This window comes from Dromiciops gliroides, chromosome 4 (assembly GCF_019393635.1).
Source record: "Dromiciops gliroides isolate mDroGli1 chromosome 4, mDroGli1.pri, whole genome shotgun sequence".
Classification (NCBI taxonomy): Eukaryota; Metazoa; Chordata; class Mammalia; order Microbiotheria; family Microbiotheriidae; genus Dromiciops; species Dromiciops gliroides.
Window position 1 is genome coordinate 362,748,416 of NC_057864.1, and position 24,246 is coordinate 362,772,661.

Sequence of the window (24,246 nt, forward strand, 5' to 3'; positions counted from 1 at the left end):
GATTCAAAAATTAGCAGTTTTGTTGAAAAAAAAAACTGAGAGATTTGAAAGATAGTTGAAGGAATAATTTCTACTGACCAAACCATATAAATGAGGCTTAGGTAAAAAACCCTTTTCATACTGAAATACAAAAACAATTAGTGACAATGACCCAGTGAAAGACCAACTAATCAATCTTTACAATAAACAAACTCCGAGTTGATTTCTAATCAATGTAATTACAAAACGTTTGGTATAACCTTGGAGAATCATAGCTCATTCTTACTCCATGAGTTCATAAGGCTTTAATTGCATTCATCTGTGAATCAGGATTCTTAGTCCTGTTCTCCATCAAACCCAAAACAAGAAAAGTAATGGAGGCTGTATGTGGTTTACAGATATCTCTTTCAAAAACTATAAGAATAGGGGGGCAGCTAGGTGGCACAGCAGATAAAGCACCAGCCCTGGATTCAGGAGGACCTGAGTTCAAATCCGACCTCAGACACTTGACACTTACTAGCTGTGTGACCCTGGCCAAGTCACTTAACCCTCATTGCCCTGCAAAACAAAAACAAACAAAAACTATAAGAATAATAAAACTACTGCTTGACCAGAAACAGAATGAAGAGTGTCACTATTTTATTTGACCTTTTTTCAATAAATATCACAATGTAAAGTTGACTTTGTAAAAAAAAAATAATAATCTGTTTCTTCTGAACACATGCATGGAAAACTCTAGATTTTATTTCCTTTTGTATTCAGTTGGAGTATTTAATGGGATGTGGAACACAAAAGACTGGGAATCCTTAATACAATAGAAGGTCAATAAATGGTTTTAGGGGGATAGAATGTTCTGTAGTACACAAACTATTTCCTTTGTGTCTTTGTAACCCCAATCTAATATAATATCATGCATATAGTAGGTATTTAATGTATATAATGTGCCCCAAAAGTCTTAGTGTAGTTTTCAGCTTCAATAGGTGTAATAGTCATTTAAGTTTAAAACTACACTAAGATTTTTGGAGCACCTTGTATTTTTCAGATTGAATTGAAATAAATCTCACCAAAATGTTATCAGTAGACTCGTTTATTATACATTTAACATAGGGGGCAGCTAGGTGGCACAGTGGACAAAGCACCGGCCCTGGATTCAGGAGTGCCTGAGTTCAAATCCGGCCTCAGACACTTGACACTTACTAGCTGTGTGACCTTGGGCAAGTCACTTAACTCCCATTGCCCTTCAAAAAATAAATAAATAAATAAACACCGCCACTTTACATTTGAAACAATATGTATATATGGGGCTGATAGGTGGTGCAGTGGATAAAGCACTGACTCTGGATTCAGAAGGACCTGAGTTCAAATCTAGCCTCAGAAACTTGGCACTTAAATAGCTATGTGACCCTGGACAAGTCACCTAACTCTTGTTGCCCCACAAAAAACAAAAAAACAATTTAAATATTATTTGAATATGCTCATATAAATGGTACATTAAAGTGTTCAGGGTACTTTATATGCATCATCTCATCTGACCTTCATAATAATTCTGTGAGATTGGGATTATTATTGTAATTTACAGAATAGATACTTTACTATACTATGCTGTCTCTAATCTCATAAAAATATGTAGTCATAGAAATGTAGGGGAAGAACCGATGTTTTGTTGGTTTTGGTTTTTTTCCAAAATTTCAGGATGAAAGTTGGGAGCTATAGACCACCCACCAACTAACTAAAGTCCTAAGTAATTTACATCAACCCATTACTAGAAAACATGGTATGAAAAGGTTTGAAATTACATTTATCATTCCAAATAAAATAGCAAGTCTGAAGGAGGTATAAATGGGAGAAAACAAAAACAATTCAAAAGATAGGATTTACCTAAATATTTTGTTGTGGGTTTGACTCACAGGAGAAAAAAAAAAATAACCTTGAGGCCTTGGACCTCAAGAGCTGTGATCGATCCTTGAGTTGCAAGAGGACACAGAGCAGCTGCCATTCAGCAGACATTAGTGGCAGCTGGCTGTGAGGATGTTATCAAGAAATCAGAAGATGGCAGTGAAGAGAGGTAGCAAGCAGTAGCTTCAGAGTCAGACTGGGGACAGAGCCCATGGAAGATAAGTAATCCTGGCTACTCATATTTACTATGCATGTTCTTTCTTTCACATATGTTTTCTGGTTAAATGTGCACGTTCTCCCATCAGTGATATAATAACCTTTGGGAAAATATGTCCCTGTGTCTATGGGATGATTTTTCATGGCTTTTGCTGTGAATTAACCTACAATTTGGTTCAGTCTGGTAAAAAAGAGCCATAATTTTGAGTAAATGCGGCTGACTCAAGTATACTTATTTAAACCTAGGTTTGTTTCAGAGTCTCCTGGATAAAGGGAATCTAAGTTATAAACATTAACCTTTACCTAATATAAATCCTTGTCTATAACTGACAAATAGCTGAACGCTTTTGCTCCAATACCTTCAGATTGACAAAAAATCCTTACCTATGGATAGCTTATTCATTCCAGTTTTGAAAAGCTCTTGTTTATTTTTTTCCTTTGTACTTAACTTTAATCTGCCTCCTTGTAACTTGTACTCCTTAGCCCTAGTTCTGTCCACAAGAGTCACATCTATTCAGTCTTATTTTTCTTATACATGACAGCTCTCCACATATTTGAAGAAGGGATTAGTTGTCCCTTAGGCTTTTCTTCTCCATTCTAGATATCCCCAATCCTTTCAACTTTTCTGCAGTTAGAGACTCCACATAACCTTGATCATGCTTCTTCACGCATGCTCCAGTTTATCAATATTCCTTTTAATATGTGCCACCCTAAACTGAACACAATGCATTAAATGTGGCATAACCAAGAAAGAGTACAAGGAGATGATTATGTCCATCATTCTAGATGGTGCACTTATATTAATACAGCCTAAGATGGAAACCATATCTTACTGTTGACTTATCCTCCATTTCTCTCTCTCTCTCTCTCTCTCTCTCTCTCTCTCTCTCTCTCTCTCTCTCTCTCTCTCTTTCTCACACAGAAGAAAGAAATTCAAATTCTTTCTGAAAGTAGTAGAGTCTCATAATGAAAAATGATAGCCACCTCCAGAGAAAAAAACTGATGGAGTCTAAGTGCAAATCAAAGCATTGTTTTTTTTAAACTTTCTTTTATTTTTATTTTTGGTTGGGTTTTTTGACGGGGGAATGGTCTGAGTTTTCTTTTACAACATGACTAAAATGAAACTATGTTTTGCATGGCTACACATGTATAACATATCAAATTGTTTGCCTTCTCAATGAGGGAGGAGGGGGAGAGACAAGTTGAAATTAAAAATTTTTTTAAATGTGTGTTAAAAATTATTTTTAAATGTAACTCGAAAAAACAATTAATAAAAAACTGCTAAATCACTTATTTCATTGATAGGTAACAATATCAATAAATATAATGTGTTCCAAAAAGAAAGCAGTAGAGTCTGAATTTACTTTTTTTCAGGATACCATAACCTCTAGGTTCCTGATGACTATAAAACATTATTCTGAAAATTTATTAGAGAGGCAATATTGCATAGTAGAGATAGAACACTAGATTTGGGGTTAGGAAGGTCTGGTATGATTCAAACCTTGGACTCTTACTAGTTGTATAATGCTTGGTAAAACCTCTCTCGGTGTCAATTTCCTTATCTGTTAAATAAGGATAGTTACATCTTGCTCACTAGATCATTGTAAGAATCAAATGAAAATCATGTGTAAAGTGTTTTGAAAATATTAAAGTACTATATAAAGGCAAACTGTTATCATCTAAATAAATAGAAACCATTCATTAGGATTTAATTAATGAATAAAGGTGCTTACAACACGCTAAGCAAGGTGCTGAAGATACAAACAAAAAGAAAAAAAAGTCTTTGATCTCAAGGATTTAACATTCTAATTTGAGGATACACCATATAAAAGAAAGCTCTGCTTCAGAGCACATATAAAGGCCCAGAAATTCTAGATGTTCAGCAGTGATGTGGATGGCCTACAAGTCCTTAAGTTACATAGGGAGTTAAGATCATCATCCTGGTGATTACAGGGTATAGAGACAGGCCTGTGGGTAAGGCCTAGAGGATTCTGGGGAAATAGTAACTGGGTGGATGGTAAATCCTGGTGGTCCTCCTTCTAATTAGAAGGAATGGAGTTGTTGATTTCTATCTCATTCATATCTTATAAGCAGGGGCAGCTAGGTAGCACAGTGGATAGAGCACCGGCCCTGGAGTCAGGAGGACCTGAGTTCAAATCCGGCCTCAGACACTTAACACTTACTAGCTGTGTGACCCTGGGCAAGTCACTTAACCCCAATTGCCTCACTAAAAAAAACAAAAACAAAAACAAAAACAAAAAAAACACAAATCTTATAAGCAGTAAAGCTCTGTGGTGGAGAGGAAAACAAAGCAGTAGGGAATTCATCCTGCTGCATCACTTCATGGGTCCTGGGATGGCCAAAACTAGGGGAAGCCCAGGAGTAAGTAGGTTTCTCCAGTCTGGGTTGTGGATCTTTTTTTTTTTTTTTTTTTGGTGAGGCAATTGGCATTCAGTGACTTGCCTAGGGTCACACAGCTAGTAAGTGTTAAGTGTCTGAGGCCAGATTTGAACTTAGGTCCTCCTGACTCCAGGGCCGGTGCTCTATCCACTGCGCCACCTAGCTGCCCCAGTTGTGGATCTTCTTGATGCCCAGAAATCCTAGATGGGTTTTAGGATGGTCCAGGCCTTGGGAAATAAGTGAACAAGAGCATAACTGCTGGTGGCAACTCTTCCCACCAGTTTTTAAGATGATAATTTTACTTATCTGGAAAAGTAAGGTAAACCCTGATGTGATTTGAGGGGCAGTAAGAAAGGTAAGTTGGCTCTAAAACTCCCTGATGACTCTGTTACTGCTGTAGTCCATAGTGCCTGAATAATTATCATTCTTCCTTTGAATTAAAGTATCATCTCCAAAACTGTATGTATCTGTAAGGATAACCACATTAAGCACTTAGCGGGATTATTGAAGCTTGGTTTGTCAGCAGAAATCTAGGAGAATGCTGTAGATAAAGGATACTTAGATTTTAATAAAAAATGTAATAGCCTGTCATGCTAGAAACATAATCCTCTGATTCAATGTAGGCTAGGAAATAATATAATTAGAATCAGAATGGATTGATTGGCTGAATTCAGAGGAATCAAATGGTTCATTCTGAGGGAGGTCTCCAGTGGGTTGCCTTAGGGACCTCCACTTGGCCTTGGGCTTTAAATATTTTTGTTAATGACTTTGATGAAGATATAAATGGAAAACCCTTCAGATTTGTAGATGATTCACAGTTTGAAGGAAGATCTTATACCCTTACCTAAAAGGACTCTGAATGGTTAGGATTATAGGCTAAATCAGATAATATAAGGTTTAAAAGGGATAAATCTAAAGCCTTCCATGTATCAAAAAAATCAAGGTCACAAAAACAAGATGGAGAAGTTACAGTTAGGCAGTAGGTGGTCTGAAAACAATCTCGGTGTGTAGTAGACCGCAGACCCAATATGAGTCAAATGTGTGATATGGAAACCCAAAAAAACACATGTGCTATTGGGCTACATTAAAAGAGGCTTGGGGCAGCTAGGTGGTGCGGTGGATAGAGCACCGGCCCTGGAGTCAGGAGGACCTGAGTTCAAATCCGGCCTTAGACACTTAACACTTACTAGCTGTGTGACCCTGGGCAAGTCACTTAACCCCAATTGCCTCACTAAAAAAAAAAAAAAAAAGAGGTTTCCTATCCAGAATTAGGAGGGGAAAGTTCCTCTGTCCTGATGAGACCGCTTTTGAAATATGGTGTTCAGTTACAGGGACCACAGTTTAGGATGGACAGTGATAAACTAGTACATCCTGAGGAGACTAGTCTAGAACATGAAGGAGCTCGAGTACATGCCATACTCAGTAGCAGTGGAAGGGAGACAAGTGGCATGATAACTGTGTTCAAATGTCTGAAGGGTTTTCATGTAGGAGAGTGGATCAGGACCAATGTGTAGGAGCTGCAAAGACTCAAACTCAAGCTGCACTTTAACATTTGAAAAGTACTTTATCTAAGTTATCTCATTTACAAAGCTTCCTAACAGAGATATTCCAGAATTGAATGTGTTGCCTAAGGAGGTAGTATCTTCCTTCCCACCCCAATCCAGCCCCACTGAAGGATTTTAAGCAGATTTGGATAACCACTAAGTAGGTATTCTGTAGTGTGCCTTCTTTTAGGTGGGAGGTGTATGAACTGGAGTGAATGACGGTCTATACCTTCCAAGGCTAAGATTCTGTTTCTTCAAAAGGTACCATATGTTTGCAGTGTGGTATATGTGGCTCAGGGCTGCTAGATGATGCAGTGGATAGAGCACTGGGTGTGAAATCAGAAAGACCTGTGTTCAAATCTATCCTCTGACATATACCAGCTGCATGACCCTGGGTAAGTCACTTAATTTTGTTTGCCTCAGTTTCCTCATCTATAAAATGAGAAGGAAATGGCAAACCACTTCAATATCTTTGCCAAGGAAACTTCAAACAGGATCACAAAAAGCTGGACATGACTGAAACAAATGAACAGCAACAATATACTATGGTGTCTCAGGTTGCCATGTGCTTCTGACATAGCAATATCCATCATTCTGAAAAAGAAACTTGCTAGTAGAATAGAACAAGGAAAAGCATATAGATCACAGGTGCCAGAATGTAAAGATTTTTCATCATGCCAACATTTGTAATCCAAGACATGATGAAAACTATGCAAATTTGTACTCTCACTGATAAAATGGAAATTTCATCTTCACTGATTAACATCTTTGAGGCACTGGGAAAGTCATCAATGACCACTGAAATTATGAATCATCTCTTGTTAATCCATGTGAACTGCTCAGACTTACAAAGAGCATTTTGGAAAAAAATAGAGACAATTATCAAAAAAACTGAGTTATTAAAACCAGTATGAATAGCTTAAGAGGTCATCAACAGTAGATAAAAGACAGAATGACAACAAGAAATACTTTATTAATTTTTTAAAAAATAAACTGTATTTGGCTAGTGTCTTTGCTAAGAAAACCTCATGGATGGTATGGCCCACGGTCATGGAGAGTCAGATGCAACTGAATAATTGAACAACAAAAACAACAATAATTTCTTTTCATGTAATGTTCTTTTCAGTAAAAAAAAAAAACAATTCAATGAATGTGTAACTAAGTATGATTTAATTTTTATGCTTTTTATTAGACTTTTCCTAAAAAATAAACTCACAAATGAAGGGGAAAAACTTTTGTCAGACCATATATCCTGATGTGACTTCAGAAGATATAGCTACTGTTAATATAACTCATAAAAAATAGCAACAGTAAATCAATAAACATATTTATTGAGTACTCTCTAAGACTTTAGCACTGTGCTAGGTTCTTGTGGGATACAAAAGAAATGAAAAACCGTTCTAGCCTTCAAATAACTCACATTCTAATTAGGAAGGGAAAGAAATGAACACATCAGTCACTTACACTGGAGATAGGGACTGGCCTTGTAATTGTACTGATATAAGAAATCCAAGAAGAGGAAACTCTCCATGACATCACCTTCTCTGCAGCTCACAGTCTCAGAGAATTGCCCAGAATACTGAGAGGTTAAATAACTTGCCCAAGGTCATATGGCCAGTATATGTCGGAGGCAATGATTGAACTGATGAATCAAATGACTGAATGATTGAAGTCCTTTGTCATATTGGATATATGATTAAATTAGCATAAAAAAATAGAGTAAGAGTTCATTGAGAATCCTTTCTAATCATCTAATGAATTCTTATTTTTATGGAATTTTGTGCCAAGTTAAAATGAGAGGTAAATGTAATTGCATAGGATTTTCTCAAATGCTTTTGCTTCAGGAATCAGCTATTCAGTCAACAAAGGCAGTTGGTAACTTGACACAACATATATAGCAGTGACCTATAGAATTTGTGTTAGTAAAAACCACACATGGTTATGACATGAAGTTGGATTAGGGCGATGGATTAGATGACCTCTAAAGTCTTTCCCAGTTCCAAATCTATGATCCTCAGTATGTGAAGGTTGCTAGCTCATAGAAGAGAAAATATTGACTAATAAATAAAAAAGAAAAAATTCATTTAAAAGGAGAGGGTAGGTATTAGACAAGAGAGTGAGATTAGGAATAGCTTCTTGGAAGAAGTTGACCTTAAATTGCAATTTCAAGGAAAATAAAGTTATGATGAACTGACTGAGTCAAAATCTTAAGGGCAGAATGAGGACTACGTGCAGGACTATCTGCTTTAAAAAAAGAAGAACAAGAAGAACAAGAAAGTAGAATATCTGAGGACTGCATCAGCTGAGGAATCAAGGGTATGTAAAACTGGTAAGAGTAAGGCACGAATCTACAATAACATTTTTTTCTGATTTCATTAAGAGAAGAACAGAAGAAAATAATCAATATTTTGTTTTAGAGTTTGAATTCATACTTAGTTAAGTGTGTCCTTTCTTCAATTTGCAAAAACGTACTGTGAATAACCTTAGTCCAGTTACAGTCAAATTCCTTCTGCTCTAAGACTTTTCCTCTAAAAATAAGAAATTTGAGCCTTTAATCCAAATATATATCTTAGTAGATGTCAACCTTCTCTTTTCTGGGGAGATCTTTTATTTCTTCAGGCAAAATCTCCTTGTCAAACAATAAATAATTCATCTCCATTTAAAACATTTTTTCACCAAAAAAAAAAAAAAGCATAAGATTCATTCAAATAGCTTTTTCAGCATGAAGCTTTATGCCAAAGCCTTGGTTGATAATGTGAATATAAACCTCATTTTCAGATTAAAATTTGACACAAAAAAGACATTCTAAAAAGTTGGGTTTTTTTTTTTAAAGGAGGAGAAAGACACATTTGTATATGGAATAATGCAGAATTTTAAATGTCAAGAGACTTGAGAATTTTGAATATACAGAAATGCTTCAAAATTACATTTTTAGCTCTAATTGATTTTCTAGATTTGTTTGTTTTGATCTTTACCCATTTTTCAAGGAATTTGCTAGCTATGGTATAGTATAAATTTCATTTATAACATAGAGCAAACATCACTATTCCAGAGGCCACATTTTACTTTCTTTTTGACATCAGCAGCTATTTCTCACTAGCAGATAACTGTCCAGTGGTCCAGGAAATTGTCCTTGCTGAAAACTAAATACAGTGATAGTCTCACTCAGCCATTCAACTTTTATGTTGTTTTAAATAATAGGGGCAGTTGAAAGAAATTATAATTCCACATTTGCTTTCTCTTTTTGTCACTATTAGGAAGAAGATTTACAATCACATCTTCCTGAGGGTAAAGTTTGTGAAAGAAAGCACAGGAATCATTATGCAAGTGGGAAAAGCATGTAAGTCTCCCATTGTCGTAGATGGTTTCTGATGTAAGTCCATGCTGGACAGATGAGATTATTCTTTACTTAAAATAAACAGCAAATTACCCAGTGTGAATCCCCTTTAGCAGATTTGAATACTCTATTGTCCTCAAATATGTGTAGCTTTGGCACATCCTCAATTAAACCAACAATGTAGAAAGTATACTCCCAGTTGATTTTGCTCTGTCACTGTTGAAAATGATACAGTGGTAATTATTTTCATCTGAGGTTTTCTTGCATTGTTTATTAACACATGTATTTCCTAAAACAGCTCTTCATAATTAAAAAATGAAAGTTTAGGAGAAAAAGTTTCATGCACTTTGGCATATAATTCAAATTTTTGAAAAGTACTAAACTTGTCAGGCTCATTTTATATCTATGTTTTAAGGTTTTGGATCCTTATTTTCTCATTTTTCCAGTGACTTTAAATAAAATGAAAAGACAACTCGTTGCTGACCCATGTTGTGTTATTTAATATGATTTTGGCAGCAAAATTATCCTAAAGCTAAAGCATCAGGACTAAGCCAATGAAAAAGTTCCACAAAATTTTTAAGGGAAAAAGTTAAACCTTGCCCAAAACAAGATGGCGCCTGAAAACATAGCCTTCATCCAGAGGAAAGAGTCGGAGACAGACAGCCTGGATCAAATGCATGTCTCTGCCATGAGATCTAAAGGCAGTGAGGTGGTGTAGTGGCCAGGGCTCTGGGCCTGGAGTCAACAAGACCTGAGGACAAATGCAGCCTTAGTTACTAGCTATGTACCCTGAGCAAGTCGCAATCGCTATCTGCCTCAGTTTCCTCAACTTTAAAAATGAGGGAAATAATAACACCTAATTCACCAGGTTGTGAGAATCAAATTATAAATTAGATAGGTAGATAGATAGATATAGATAGAAGACAGACAGAGGTCAGATAGATAGATAGATGGACATATGTATACATGTATATATACATACATACATGCATGCATGCATACAGACACACACATGCTTACATACAGAGAAAGAGATTACTAAGCACAATACCTGCTACATAATAGGCACTTATTAAATACTTTTTTTTCCTACCCTGTATTTATTATGTTTAGACAAATCATTTAAACTTTCTGGAACTCTGTTTTCCCTTCTGTAAAATGATAGATAAAACTCCAGTGTCCCATCCAAATCCAATCTATGATATGATATGGCCAAATCCTAAATGTTCAAGTATTAATAAGTTAGTGAAGGCCAAATAGGAGTGCATTTTTTTTTCAAAAGAAACAACTTTTCAAAATGGAACTTTCTCTGCTTTCTTAGTATCGTATCTTAGACTATTGCCTCAAAGAAGTATTTACTAAATCATTGCCTATTTCAAATGCCAGCAACAAAGAACATTTTTCTTTTATTGAAATACTTAGATATAAATTCCTTAAATTATTCATTGGTGGAGGTGAATAGGAGCTAGACAAATGAACTTAGAGATTCTGATGGAAGCAAGACAGCTCCTTCCAAGCAAAATCATCACCGAGAAGCATCACAGAATCATGCTTTCTGCTTGAGAAAATTATTACAGTATAACTACAAATCACATAGAATTATTTTAATAACTTTACTCCCATTTTCAATACAGCTTTAGAGATATTACTTTCCATGAAAAACTACTGCTCTGCATCATTTCATTTAACAGAAGTTCTATCAATAAAGTATCTTGTATCACTAGATAGGATACCATTCCAAATGAGTGGTTATTTTATTTGGTTCTAGTTGATGTAGCTAAAAATCATCGTGGACCATACTAAAGACTCTTAAAAAAGATATGGTGGGAAAAGTACAAGTTTTTCCTTATTGGAATGTTTAAAGCCTATGAAATGCTAAAATGGGAAAATAGAATGCTAGACTTTTTCAGAATTAGGATTTGGCACTTTTAGTGGTAGTGCCTCCAATTAAATTAAGCCTGCAAAAATAATTAAATGCAATTAGCCATAAAATAATTACATTGGCATTAAAACAGAGAAAACATTTGCAATACAAACTCTTCAACCTGCACTGGTTCTATAAAATGCATGGCCACAATGCATAACTCACTAAACATCAATATTTGTAAAAACTGTTTGAACGACCTTTGAAGCAAAGCTCTTCTTTTATCTAGTGAATGGTTGCATGCCCCCACCCCAAATAGAGCAAACCAACCTAAAGATGAGCATGGGTGTCACGTTATTTATTTCTTTTACTCAGTTACTTTAATAGTTCAATTTTAATAGTCTCATAACAGCTGCTAGTAAATAATAATGAAATGTACTTAAGATTCACTATTGTAAGGATCATGGCAGCTAGGTGGCACAATAGAAAGATCATTGGCCCTAGAGTCGGGAAGATCTGAATTTAAATTCAGCCTTAGACACTTACTAGCTGTGTGACCCTGGGCAAATCACTTAAAACTGCCTCAGTTTTTTCATCTGTAAAATGAACTGGAGAAGGAAATGGCAAAACACTCTAGTATCTTTGCCAAGAAAACTCCAAATGGGGTCACGTAGAGCCAGACACAAATAATAGACCACACAACAATTAGACAAGGGGCCCCAAACCCCAAGGAATCCTTAAATTTTCCCAAGGTCAAAGCAGCTCTGCCTCTCACCTCAGGAATACAGTGTGGCTGAACACAAAGACCCTGGTCTGCAAGGAACAAAGATGATATATTGATAAGGATGGGTGCTACTTATATCCAGGCACTCCATACCAGTTGTTTCCCTTCCATTTGTTTTGCCTCTCCCAGTTTCTTTGCATATACCTTTTGTTTGTAAACGTACAAAAAGACCCCTCTTCTCTTAATCAGCAGGACAGTCTACATACTAATTCTGTTCCCTGGCCATACATTTTTCTCTCCTAATAAATCTCTTTTTATTTTACAAGATTTGCTATGAGCCTCTAATTCTTTGACTGAGCTACCCCACCCCCCCATCCAGGTCGCCCCTAACATTTGGATCAGTATGGTTTAGGGGAAAGAGCATTGGCTTTGGTGTCAGAAGACAGGTTCAAATTCTGGCTCTAATGTTAACCACCTATGGGATCTTGGAATTAAAGTCCTGCTCTGAACTTTAATTTTTTCACCTATATGTAAAATGAGGTAATTGGATTAGAATAAATCTAAAGTATTGTCAAACACTATTTTGAAAAATTTTGACTCTAAAAAAACATTATCCTTGGAATCTCTGGGGCAAGTTCTTTTTGAGGGTTTGGAAAATATGGACTAAATTCACCATAATATTTAAACTATTGGAAAAAACTATTGGAAAGTATTAGGTGATAATGGCTTAAATGATGAAGGATGGGGGGGTAAAGGGGTGATGCAGAATTTTTAGACATGTCACTATTCCTTAGATCTCCACTAATTTCCATGCAATACATGCTCATAGTTGGTTTTTTTTTTCTTCAGATTATCTAGTGATTTCATGTGGTTGAAATTTTCAGCAAGTGGAGGCCCTCTTAGAATAACTATTGAGAGTTTCTTCCCATTACAAAAGTACTCTAAATACTTCTAACAGGTGCAATGGTCATGGAAATAAAGGGTTGCCCAGTCAACCTCAGCTATGTGGGCGATTAAAAAAAATGTGGGTAGGTGGTAAGAAACACCCTTTCAGAAATACACTTTTAAAGGGTATCTCTAAGCCCACAGAGAAAGTTTGAGCTAGGGAAAACCCTAGGAAGTAATTATGGCTTTTCTGCACCAGTCATTCAATTAATGATGTATTAACATGGTTGTACTAGAAACCATATCTTGCAATTTTGAGCTCAGTCAATAGAAGCTTTATTTAGAAACACAGCAAATACAGACATCAGTGTAGGTATAGGGAAAGGCTACTTTGAGAAAACAAGCCTCTCGGTGATGGACTTAGGGTACAGAACTATACCTACATTTTTGGCCAAGTATGAATTTGATTTGCTTGACTATTTTTATTTGTTATAAAGATTGTGTTTTTCTTTTTTATATTGGGAGGGAGATAGTGGGATGAGAGGATAGGGAGTGTTGCCGAAAAGAAAAAAATGAAAAGAAGGGTTATTGAATAACTTTTTTTTTTGGGGGGGGGGTCAGGGCAATGAGGGTTAAGTGACTTGCCCAGGGTCACACATCTAGTAAGTATGAAGTGTCTGAGGCTGGATTTGAACTCATGTCCTGAATCCAGGGCCGGTGCTTTATCCACTGTGCCACCTAGTTGCCCCCCATGGAATAACTTTTTAAAATGAGCATAAGAGAATTGAAGCAAGTTCGGAAGGCAATACAAACAAGCAAGAAAGCATTGGAAGTAATATGTGCACTTTATTATATACTTTTTAAAAAGTGAAGTTATATTCAGAGAAAACTTTTCATATGTGGAAATACTCCTTCCTTTTGGTGTTTGTTAAATTTTAAATTAAAACTAATAAAAAGAGAGGGGAAGAGAAAGCAGCCCCCTACTTTACAGAGCTTAAAGGCATCTTTCATGCCCTAAGACTACTTTCCATTTGCATTAGCCTTGTAGGTGGATTTATCTTGCATTTATTGCATTGATGCAGAACTTTATCATTGTCTAGCCTACAAGGTCTGTTTGTTTCATCAGCCTTGAAACAAGGGTAGAGGTGGGAAGGGTTTTAAAGAACAAAGACAAGGAAATATGTGTGATTTCTCACTCTGAATGTAATGAAAGCCAGTTTCTAAGATGGTGTTTGTTACTCAAAACAAAAGAAGGAAGATTCTAGGTGTGGCAATGCATGCCTGTAATCTCTGCCCCTGAGGAGGTGGAAGCTTTGGGAGTTCTGAGCTGCAATAGGACTAAAGTTGATTAGGTCCTCATTAACTAAATTCAGCACCATTATGATGAACCGCCAAGATCTCAGGACAACCAAGCTACCTAAGGTGGGCAGAACCAGCTGAGGTAAAAAATGGAGCAAGTTAAAGCTTCCATGCTGATGAGTAGTGAGATAAGGTATTATGAATGGCTGAGGCATTTTCAGTTTGGGCAAGATTGTCTCCAAAACAACAACAACAACAACAACAGCAACAACAACAACAACAACAAAAAAAAAAAACCAGGAAGGAAGAGACAGGGCTCCTCTCTTTTTGCCTCAACAATATTAACATACTAAATTATATATAAAGATTAGCTGTCACAGTAAACAAAATTATTTAAAAGCCCCTCATGACAAGGTTAGACAGTGACATTTTCATTGTTTTTTTTAATTTGTTTTTTGTTTTTATGGGGCAATGAGGGTTAAGTGACTTGCCCAGGGTCACACAGCCAGTAAGTGTCAAGCATCTGAGGTCACATTTGAACTCAGGTCCTCCTGAATCCAGGGCTGGTGCTTTATCCACTGCGCCACCTAGCCACCCCTGACAGTGAAATTTTCAGGTCCAACAACATAATAAGGAAAAGAATGGGCAACTCTAAGGAAGGCACTGGATGGTATATTAAGCATATTATGCATTAGGGTAAGGGGGTAGAGCTGTGAATCAGCCTAAGATGGTAATGGTAAGAAAGAAGCTGCTTCTCTCAATAATAGAGAGAGGGGAGTCTAAAAATGGAGAGTACAGAAATAACTTTGCTGATGAGAGAGATCTTGGGGAAAGAAAATGGGGGAAAAGGCCCTCATTAAGAGTTGGTGTGTTGTGTGTGGGTCCTATCCTTTGTTGTTGTCATTGTTGTTGTTGTTTGTCCTTCATCCTCAAAGATGACCAACACATGGAGGTGATGTCATGACTTGCACAGAATTGGATTTAAGTGAGGGAGGGCTGTGCAAGGTCACCAACCTCACTCTCTCCTCCAGAGCCATCTGGGTCCAGTGGCAAGACATACATCAAGACTATAGGATGTTTAATGCCCTGGATGTTTAACACAATTAAGGTTAAGTGATTTGTCCAGGGTCACAGAGCTCGTAAGTGTCTGAGATCACAAGTAGATATATGAAACAGTGAATGACTTGGGGAGTAGATGGATATTGTGTATATACAAATACAAACATACTAAATTATATACTAAGAAAAGCTGCTATACTAAGAAATGATGTTTTAAAATCCCCTTGTGCTGTGTATGTATATACTTGCACAAATATTTTATACATATGTACATATTATATATCCATACATATTATAAAAGTTCTCACACATTCAGTGAAATACACTTTTTTTTTTGGTCAGGCAATTGGGGTTAAGTGACATGCCCAGAGTCACACAGCTAGTAATTGTTAACTGTCTGAGGCCGGATTTGAACTCAGGTCCTCCTGAATCCAGGGCTGGTGCTCTATCCACTATGCCACCTAGCTGCCCCAGTGCAATACACTTTTAATTTCAGGCCCTTAGAGGGAAAGAAAGAAATAACGATAGAAAGGAAGGAAGAAAAAGGGAGAGAAGGAGAGAAGGAAGGAAGGAGAAAAAAGAAAGAAAGGAGGGATAATGGATAAAGGGTGGAAGAAAGAGAGGAAGGAGAGGATGAAAAGCAGAAAGAACATTTCCTTTCCCATCTCCTCTAACATTCTATATTTCAGATGACAGTTAAGCTTAGTGGTGCTCCATGATAATGGCCTTTTCTTATGGAGTCAGCTCTCTACCTAGAACAACAGTGCTGGGGTTGGGGGGTGGTGAGGGGTTGTCCAACTGCCTCCTCATCTTTAGAGTTCAGGGTAGGGTTTATTTTTAATTTTCTTAATTTAAAAAAAAATTTTGCTGGGCAATGAGGGTTAAGTGACTTGCCCAGGGTCACACAGCTAGTAAGTGTCAAGTGTTTGAGGCCAGATTTGAATTCAGATGCTCCTGAATCCAGGGCCAGTGCTTTATCCACTGTGCCACTCAGCTGCCCCAGGATAGGGTTTATTTTGTTTTTCTTCTTCCCAATGTTACTGTGTCTCTATCTCCTACAACCCTCCAACCCCTTCCCCAATGTGCTTAATAATTAAGCAGGAAGTCTCCTTAGTCTCCTAATTCAGAAGAAAACTCTGGATGACCCATTAGAACAGTTCCTCTGATAATAAACAGAAGCAGCTTTCAGATGAACAGATCAATATGGAAGGCAAAGAGAAAGTAGGTTGGCAACCAGGAATAATCTCCTGTGCCAGTCATCTGTCAGAGTAACATCTTCTGAGGCTCCCTGAAAAGATTTAACTCAAGTGGTGCCTTATAAAGCCTCAGATTCAATTGATTTATAAGTATAGGGTGGGAAATGCCTTTAACTGAGATGAGGAGATGGAAATTTAGCACCTTTTTTCCTATCTTTAAAATCTGGTTGACCTTAAAATAATTTTTAATCCTTTTTAAAAAACTCATTTTTATAAAATATGTTAGTAACCAGAAGAATCAGTAATCTTCACTATTATAATATCATGCAAAAAGTGATAATGGCATTATTAACAATTCTGACATCTAGTTAAGTTAGAATCAGAGACTATCCCCTGAACGGCAGGAAGGAGAAATTATATAGCATAATGGAAAGAACATTGGTCTGGGGAGTCAGGACATATAGGTTCTGGTTCTTGTCTTGCCACTAACTTACTTTGTGACTTTGGACAAGTCCTAGTGTCTCCATATGTAAAATGAGCACAGGACTAAATGTTTTCTAAATCCCCTTACAGTTCCATTGTTCTATAAATTAAAAGAACTCCTCAAGATCTTACAGATGACACAGAGGCATTTTTACCCTTGTCATTCTCCTTCAATAATTTAACATTCCTGGAAATTTGCTTTTTAGCTAATTTAGCTTCTAGATTGTTCTGATTCAGCAGGGGATTCAGTATGAAAAGGCAGCATAGCATAAGAATCCTGCACATGTTGGCAAAGATGTCAAAAATGGAAGCAATCGGGGCAGCTAGGTGGCGCAGTGGATAGAGCACCGGCCCTGGATTCAGGAGGACCTGAGTTCAAATCCGGCCTCAGACACTTAACACTTACTAGCTGTGTGACCCTGGGCAAGTCACTTAACCCCAATTGCCTCACTAAAAAAAAAAAAAAAATGGAAGCAATCAATGTTGGAATAGCTACAATAAGAAAATCAAACCTACACTGTGGCTAGAGCTGCGAATTGGTCCATAGGTCACAGCCTTTGACCAGTGATCCCGTGACTTGGCACATACTCCAAGAGGTGAAAGAGAGGCTCAATACATAATGGAAATTTATAATAACTCCTTTTGTGGAAGCAAAGAAATGAGAAAGAAATGGGTGCCCTTCACTCAGGAATGGCTGAACAAAACGTGGTAGTGAATGTAATTAATATTACCATGCAGTAATACAGAAGGATTTGGAGGAATGCAGAGAAACATGGCAAGATTTTATGAACTGATAAAGACTAAAATAAGTAGGCTCGGAATATGAGCAATAACTGCAATAATGTAAATGAAAAGCATACTAAAAAGAAGCTAAACGTTGGGTAACTGCAATAACATGTTTTGATCCCAGAAAAGTGATAATAAAGCTCACTGCCTTCCTTAGCAGAGACATATGCTTTCAGACATAGTTACTATAACAGGTATTTTTTCTTAGTTGCCCCCCCCCCTTTGGAATGATGTAGAGTTCTATTCTAGAGTAATGAGGGGTAGAGTTGGATATATCCAAAAAATGACTGTCATATATGAAAATGTGTAATCAACAAAGAAAAGAATGAAGCCCCACTTGGACAGTTAGGAAACCTGGATTTCAATCCCTGCCCTCATCCTGTGTAGTCTTGGATAAGTCATCTAACCTTTTGGGGCCTCAGTTTTCTCATTTGTAAAAAGGGAAAAGGAATGCTTACCCTCACAGGCTTTTCTGAGGAAGGCATTTTGTAAACCTTAAGGCAACAAAATAATGTTAATTTTTTTTCTGAAAGAAGAAAAAGCAATTTTGATTCCTGCTGCTTCAAATATGTTTCCTACATACCTTGGTCTTTCAAAAATCACCCTGTTGATATGCTCCATGGTTCTATATAAGATTTTTTGCTCAGCCACCTCCTCCTAAGGGGATTCCATGACAGAATGTGAGACAGGACCAAATCAGAACCACAGAGTTCTCATTCATGCCTAGATACATACATGGACACTCTACTGGTAATTTCCACCCTGTGATGTCAATCTATTTTGGCTTTGGAGATGTGGTCAGATTATGTATTGTGAGGGCAAAGGTAGAAACAATATTCCTTCATACTTTATTCTTTACCAGATCATATCAGAGGCTTCCTTTTTGCCTTTAGCAACTATGACATTTGTTAACATCTTAAAGCAGAAAAAATTGTCCCTACTGTTATATCTACATCTTTGAAATTAAAAGTTTATTCAGAAAATTCAATTTAACAGATATTATCAAGCCCCTATGATGTGTCAGGAACTATACTAGGCAAAAAACAAAATACTCTCTGTTTTCAAGAAGTTCATGTTCAATGAGGAGGGGGAGTTAATACTACATGAACACAAGTAAGAAAATATACAAGTATATGAAAGTAATTTTATAAGGGAAAGAATGCTTAAACCTGGAAAGATCATTAAAGGTTTGGTGTATGTGGTGGCACTTGGTCTGTACTTTGAAAAAACTAGGGAACAGAGGAGAAGAAGGAGTGAATTCTGGCTTGGGAGGTTATTTGTTCATTGACACAAAGTGGAATATAAAAATTTTGACTACTATTGATTCTCTGAATATTGAAAGTTATCATAGAGCTAAATAGAATGGATTTCATGAACAGAGTATCTGTTAATGCAATAAATATTCATTTAGTACATGTTTTTTCTCTCAATTTTCATTGATAAGGCCTATTTCCAATAGGCCATAATTCGCTTAGCAGCAATTAATTCTTATAAATTTCAAAGTATTCTGTATCTATCAGCAAAAACTCAATAAATAATTTGACTTCTTTGTAGGCTTTAATTTGTTATTAAAATAGTTTCCAATATTAACATTCACACAAATATTTTATTTTATTTTATTTTATTTTTGGCGAGGCAATGAGGGTTAAGTGACTTGCTCAAGGTCACACAGCTAGTAAGTGTCAAGTGTCCGAGGCCAGATTTGAACTCAGGTCCTCCTGAATCCAGGGCCGGGGCTTTATCCACTGCGCCACCTAGCTTCCCCCCACATGGATATTTTACAACTCAAATAGGATACTTTGGCATAAAACTCATCAAGAGTCTCACCATTTCTCAAGGAACAAAAGTTGTCAGATTCTACCAGGGATATAAGAATGTCACCAACTTTCCCTCATCCAGACTGGCATAGAAGTTCCCCTAGTCCAGAAAAAGGGAATTTCCAGTCTTTGTCCTCTCTTCCTCCCCCATCCTCAACAAGGTACCGTTCTGGTTATTGTCATAAAATAACAGAGCTAAAAGAGATTCTGGTTAGATGATATAGTGTCTGCAATAGACAGCTGGTCTTAGAGTCAGAAAGGCCTGGTTCAAGTCCTACCTCTGATACTATATTGGCTGTGAGACAATAAGCAAGTCATCTGACCACTCAGTGCACCCAGATAACTCTTTAAGACTGTCAAGTTACAGAGGAGTGGTTGCACTGCATTAATAGAGGGAAATTCCATGCCAGGAGTTGCCTAAATGAAAAAAAAAGAAGGAAGGAAGGAAAAAGAAAGAAGGAAGGAAGGAAGGAAGGAAAAAAAGAAAGAGAGAGAGAAAATGAAGGGGAGCTTCAAGATCAATCCCTTCATATTACAAATGAAAAAATTAAAGACACATTTTGTTACAATTCTCTGAATTAAAAGTCCAGTTCAGTGGCTTTGCTTTTCAATTTCTCATTCGGCTCTTCTACAACTTAAGTTATAATGTGGATTCATTATAGAAAGTTGTAATATAATAAAGATACAAAGTCTTGTAGGTAATAAGTATCTGAGGCCATATTTGAATTTGGGACTTCCTGATTACAGGCCCAGTGTTCTATCCACTATGCCACCTAGCTGCCTGTGGTACCTAGCCTCGTGATCTTGAATTCAAGTTGCATGTTTATTTTAAGTTTATAGCATTCATCTACCTGGGGCAGCTAAGTGGCTCAGGAGATAAAATGCTGGGCTTGCAGTCAGGAAGACCTGAGTTTAAACCAGCCTTAGACACTTAGCTGTGTGACCCTGAGCAAATCACTTAATCCTGTTTGCCTCATTTTCTTCATGTATAAAATGAGCTGGAGGGGCAGCTAGGTGGCGTAGTGGATAAAGCACTGGCCCTGGATTCAGGAGGACCTGAGTTCAAATCTGGCCTCAGACACTTGACACTTACTAGCTGTGTGACCCTGGGCAAGTCACTTAACCCCAACTGCCTCACCAAAAAAAAAAAAAAAATGAGCTAGAGAAGAAAATGGCAAACCACTCCAGCACCTTTGCCAAGAAAACCCTAAATGGGGTCACAAAGAGTCAGATATGATTGAAAAATAACTGTACAACAACTGAATCTGGCCTACTAATATCTGAATCTCTTCTTATGGACTTTCTAATGTGATTACATATTCCTCTGGATCAATGGCCACATATTATGTTGCTGAGAACTACAAGCGATCCCATGTTACCCTTGTATTTTTACAATCATAGCGTGGATTCAAAAGAAATAACACCACTTTTGGAGTTATTGTCAATCTAGAGCTGGAAGAGACATCACAGAAAAAAACCTCTCATTTTACAGAGAAGGACATTCAGGATCAGAGAAACCAAGAGACTTGTTCAAGATCACCCAGGTAGTAAGCTTCACAGGCAGGATTTTAATGCAGGTTCTCTAACTCCAGAGCTAGTACTCATTCTCTGTATACTGTGCTGAGTCAGAGGACTTGGATATGATTCCCAGCTTTGTTGTTTCATACCTGTAGGACTTTGGGCAAAAGTCACTTTGTGCCTCCATTTCCTTACTTTTAAAAATGAAGGCAAGGGGGGCAGCTAGGCGGCGCAGTGGATAGAGCACTGGCCCTGGAGTCAGGAGGACCTGAGTTCAAAGCCAGCCTCAGACACTTAACACTTACTAGCTGTGTGACCTTGGGCAAGCCACTTCACCCCAATTGCCTCATCAAAAAAAAAAAAAATGAAGGCAAGGGGGCGGCTAGGTGGCGCAGTGGATAAAGCTCTGGCCCTGGATTCAGGAGTACCTGAGTTCAAATCCGGCCTCAGACACTTGACACTTACTAGCTGTGTGACCCTGGGCAAGTCACTTAATCCCAATTGCCTCACCAAAAAACAAAAAGAGAGGAAAACCCCTAAAATCCTGAAAAAATGAATAACTAGGTTGTGTATTTGTTAAATGTTATCTCCCTTACTAGATTGTAAGCTCCTTCAGGGCAGGGGCTATCTTTCACATTTTTTTTTCTCTCCAGAACTTAGTATAGTGTCTGGTGCATAGTAAGTACATAATACATATTTATTTATTGATAGATTGTTTGCTTCCGATATTCTGTCTGATTATATTTGTGAACCTATGATTCATTTAAAGAGTACCATCTATGACTATGGAATCTTCCCTTAAAAACAAACAAAAAAAGAATTATAGACTCTAACCCAAGAATAAATGTAAAGCCAATTAACCCTCTGTGGAACTGGCACTATCCTTCCAGTTACTTTGGCTTATGACTTTAGAGTTACTTTTGACCTTTTCTTAATCATCACCCTCTTCCTCCAGTCAGATATCTCAAATCCTCTTGTCTCTTCATGTGCATTAGCTCTTGCCTCTAATTTGTCTTCATTCCCATTACAGCCATCCTGGTTCATAACTTCATTACTTCTCATGTAGATTGTCAGAGATATAATTTAAAATCCTTATACCTGGGGCAAATTTAGTAGGAGGGAAGTGAAGTATAAGGAACGCCAGGAATCTTACCAGGAGAGGGAACCAACCGCTCATCTGCCAGAGAATTAGACCCTCATCCCCAAGGAAGTTGATGGATAGGGCATGCCCTGGGAGAAGCGTTCCATAGCAATGAAATCGTGTCACTCATGGCTTAGAGGTGGTTATGCCATGCAGGAGTACAGGTCAGAGAGGAGCAAAAAGTCAGATATGAGGACAGCAGTCTCTGAGACAAGGATGTGTGCCCCCAGGAGGTCAAGGTACCCTGGGATAAAGTCCTAGTTACCCTATACTAATTCTAATGGATTATTATGATGATCTTATAAATGTTTTGAGTCAATCCCCTCTCCATTCTGTTTTCCACACCAATTCCCAAGCAACCTTCCTATTATGCCACGTGATTATTGTATCACTTTTCTCAAAAACTTTTGGTGATATCTCATTGTATATTAAGTAAAGCTCAAGTTCTTGATCCTGGTGAGCAAGGCCCTCCACAGAGCTTTGATCTTATCATCATACTTTTTGTCCCCTATTCTCATTATATTCATCTCTTCTTCATGATTTTGTGCAAATCCCACCCCCACCCCTTCTGCTCCGATCCATTTGTAATAGATTCACCTCCATTCCACCATGCCCAAGTGATGAACTTCCTCCCTTCCTTCAAGGGTCTGACTCCAGTGCCATTTCCTCCAATAAGCCTTCCCTCACTCTTTCCCCTATTACATCAAGTGAAAGGGACCTCTTCCAACTCAGATGTATCTTTGCATTTTCTCTGGTTCTCCTTTATACCTATCTCTTTCTACCATTCTACTATACCAGATAGAATGCATGTGTGTATGTTTGTGTGTATATGTATGTGTATATATATGTGTACATATGTATATATGTATGTGTCTATATATATTTGGATATGGATATACATCTCCTGATGAACTCTGCTAGCAAACCACAGGTGGAAACCTAAGATTTTTAACAAAAGACTACATATGTTACCCATATTTTTCAGACAACCTGAAAAGAACAAAATTTTTAAAGCATCCCTTAAGAGTCTAAATAATCTCTCTTCTTCGTTATATTTCTAAGAACCCACAACAGAATTCATAATTATCCTTTTCCATTGTTTAAATCTAAAATTTTGATTGTCAGATTTTTGAAATTATGATTCCATAGAATGAGATCCTGAAATAAAGTTAAATAAACTTTAACACAACATTTGCTTGGATGCACCTTCAAATCAAAGGTTTGTCATTATTCCAAGTAGGAAGAACTGGCACTGCAAAATAAGAGTGCAAGTGCATTTCAGAGACTGCCAAGAAAACAAAACTCTCAATTACACCCAATCACCTAATCACAATCCACCAGAATATGAGCCCCTGGAAGGCAAGAACTGTCTTTTTTATTTCTCTGTATCCCCTGTACTTTACTGGAACATAATAGACACTTTATAAATGCTTATCGACTGATGGCTACACCTTTTATTCTTAAAAAAAAAAAAAAAAGAATTCTATTTCCTTCCCTTCCACCATCGCCAAGGTGGATTCCACACAAATTACCATTAGCTGGTGCTTTTGGCAGGTACATGGAATTGTCTTCCAAGATTGTTGGAAGATATGACTTTAAAAGAATTCTCGCATGACCCTCTTAATCTTTCCCTTCTCATCCCTTTTGTGCAAAGTGTAAGAATGACAGTTACATGTCTTCTGTCCTGGACATTTTTTTTTTACTAGAAAGAAAAATGTAGCTTACCTTGGAAATAGATGCCTGACTGGATCTGAAGGACCCTTGGGAGGGATCTGGGATTCAGAGAGTGGATGAATTCCTGAAGAGTGGATGTCATTGCTGAGCCAGGGGTATGCAGACACTTGGTGCCACAAAAGCCTGGGGCTGTAGAGAGTCACTTCATGACAGTTAGAATGTGGGCCATCTCCTTACACACACTGAACTATGGGGGTGGGGAACCTATAAGGAAGGTACTAAAACTTCTTCATTGTCCTCATTGTGGTCTTCATTTCCTTCCAACACTAAAGTAACAGGATGGGGGCGGGGTGAGTGAGTTTAAACAGCTGCCACAGAGTGAGAATGCCAAGTATGTTTCTCATTGCCTACTGATTCCCCAGATGTTT

The 24,246-nt window shown here is 37.4% G+C and overlaps 1 protein-coding gene across 2 annotated transcripts in view; it reads right to left on the bottom strand.

Annotated features, from left to right (window-relative positions):
* THEMIS (thymocyte selection associated) overlaps positions 1-23,972 on the bottom strand; it is a 241,945-nt gene extending 217,973 nt beyond the window's left edge. For both annotated transcript variants that reach the window (XM_043963045.1, XM_043963046.1), the window contains exon 1: positions 23,870-23,972. In XM_043963045.1, the coding sequence (XP_043818980.1) occupies positions 23,870-23,960 (91 nt within the window). In that variant the 5' untranslated portion in view covers positions 23,961-23,972. The remainder of the gene's footprint in view (positions 1-23,869) is intronic.
* Between the last annotated feature and the right edge of the window lie 274 nt (positions 23,973-24,246).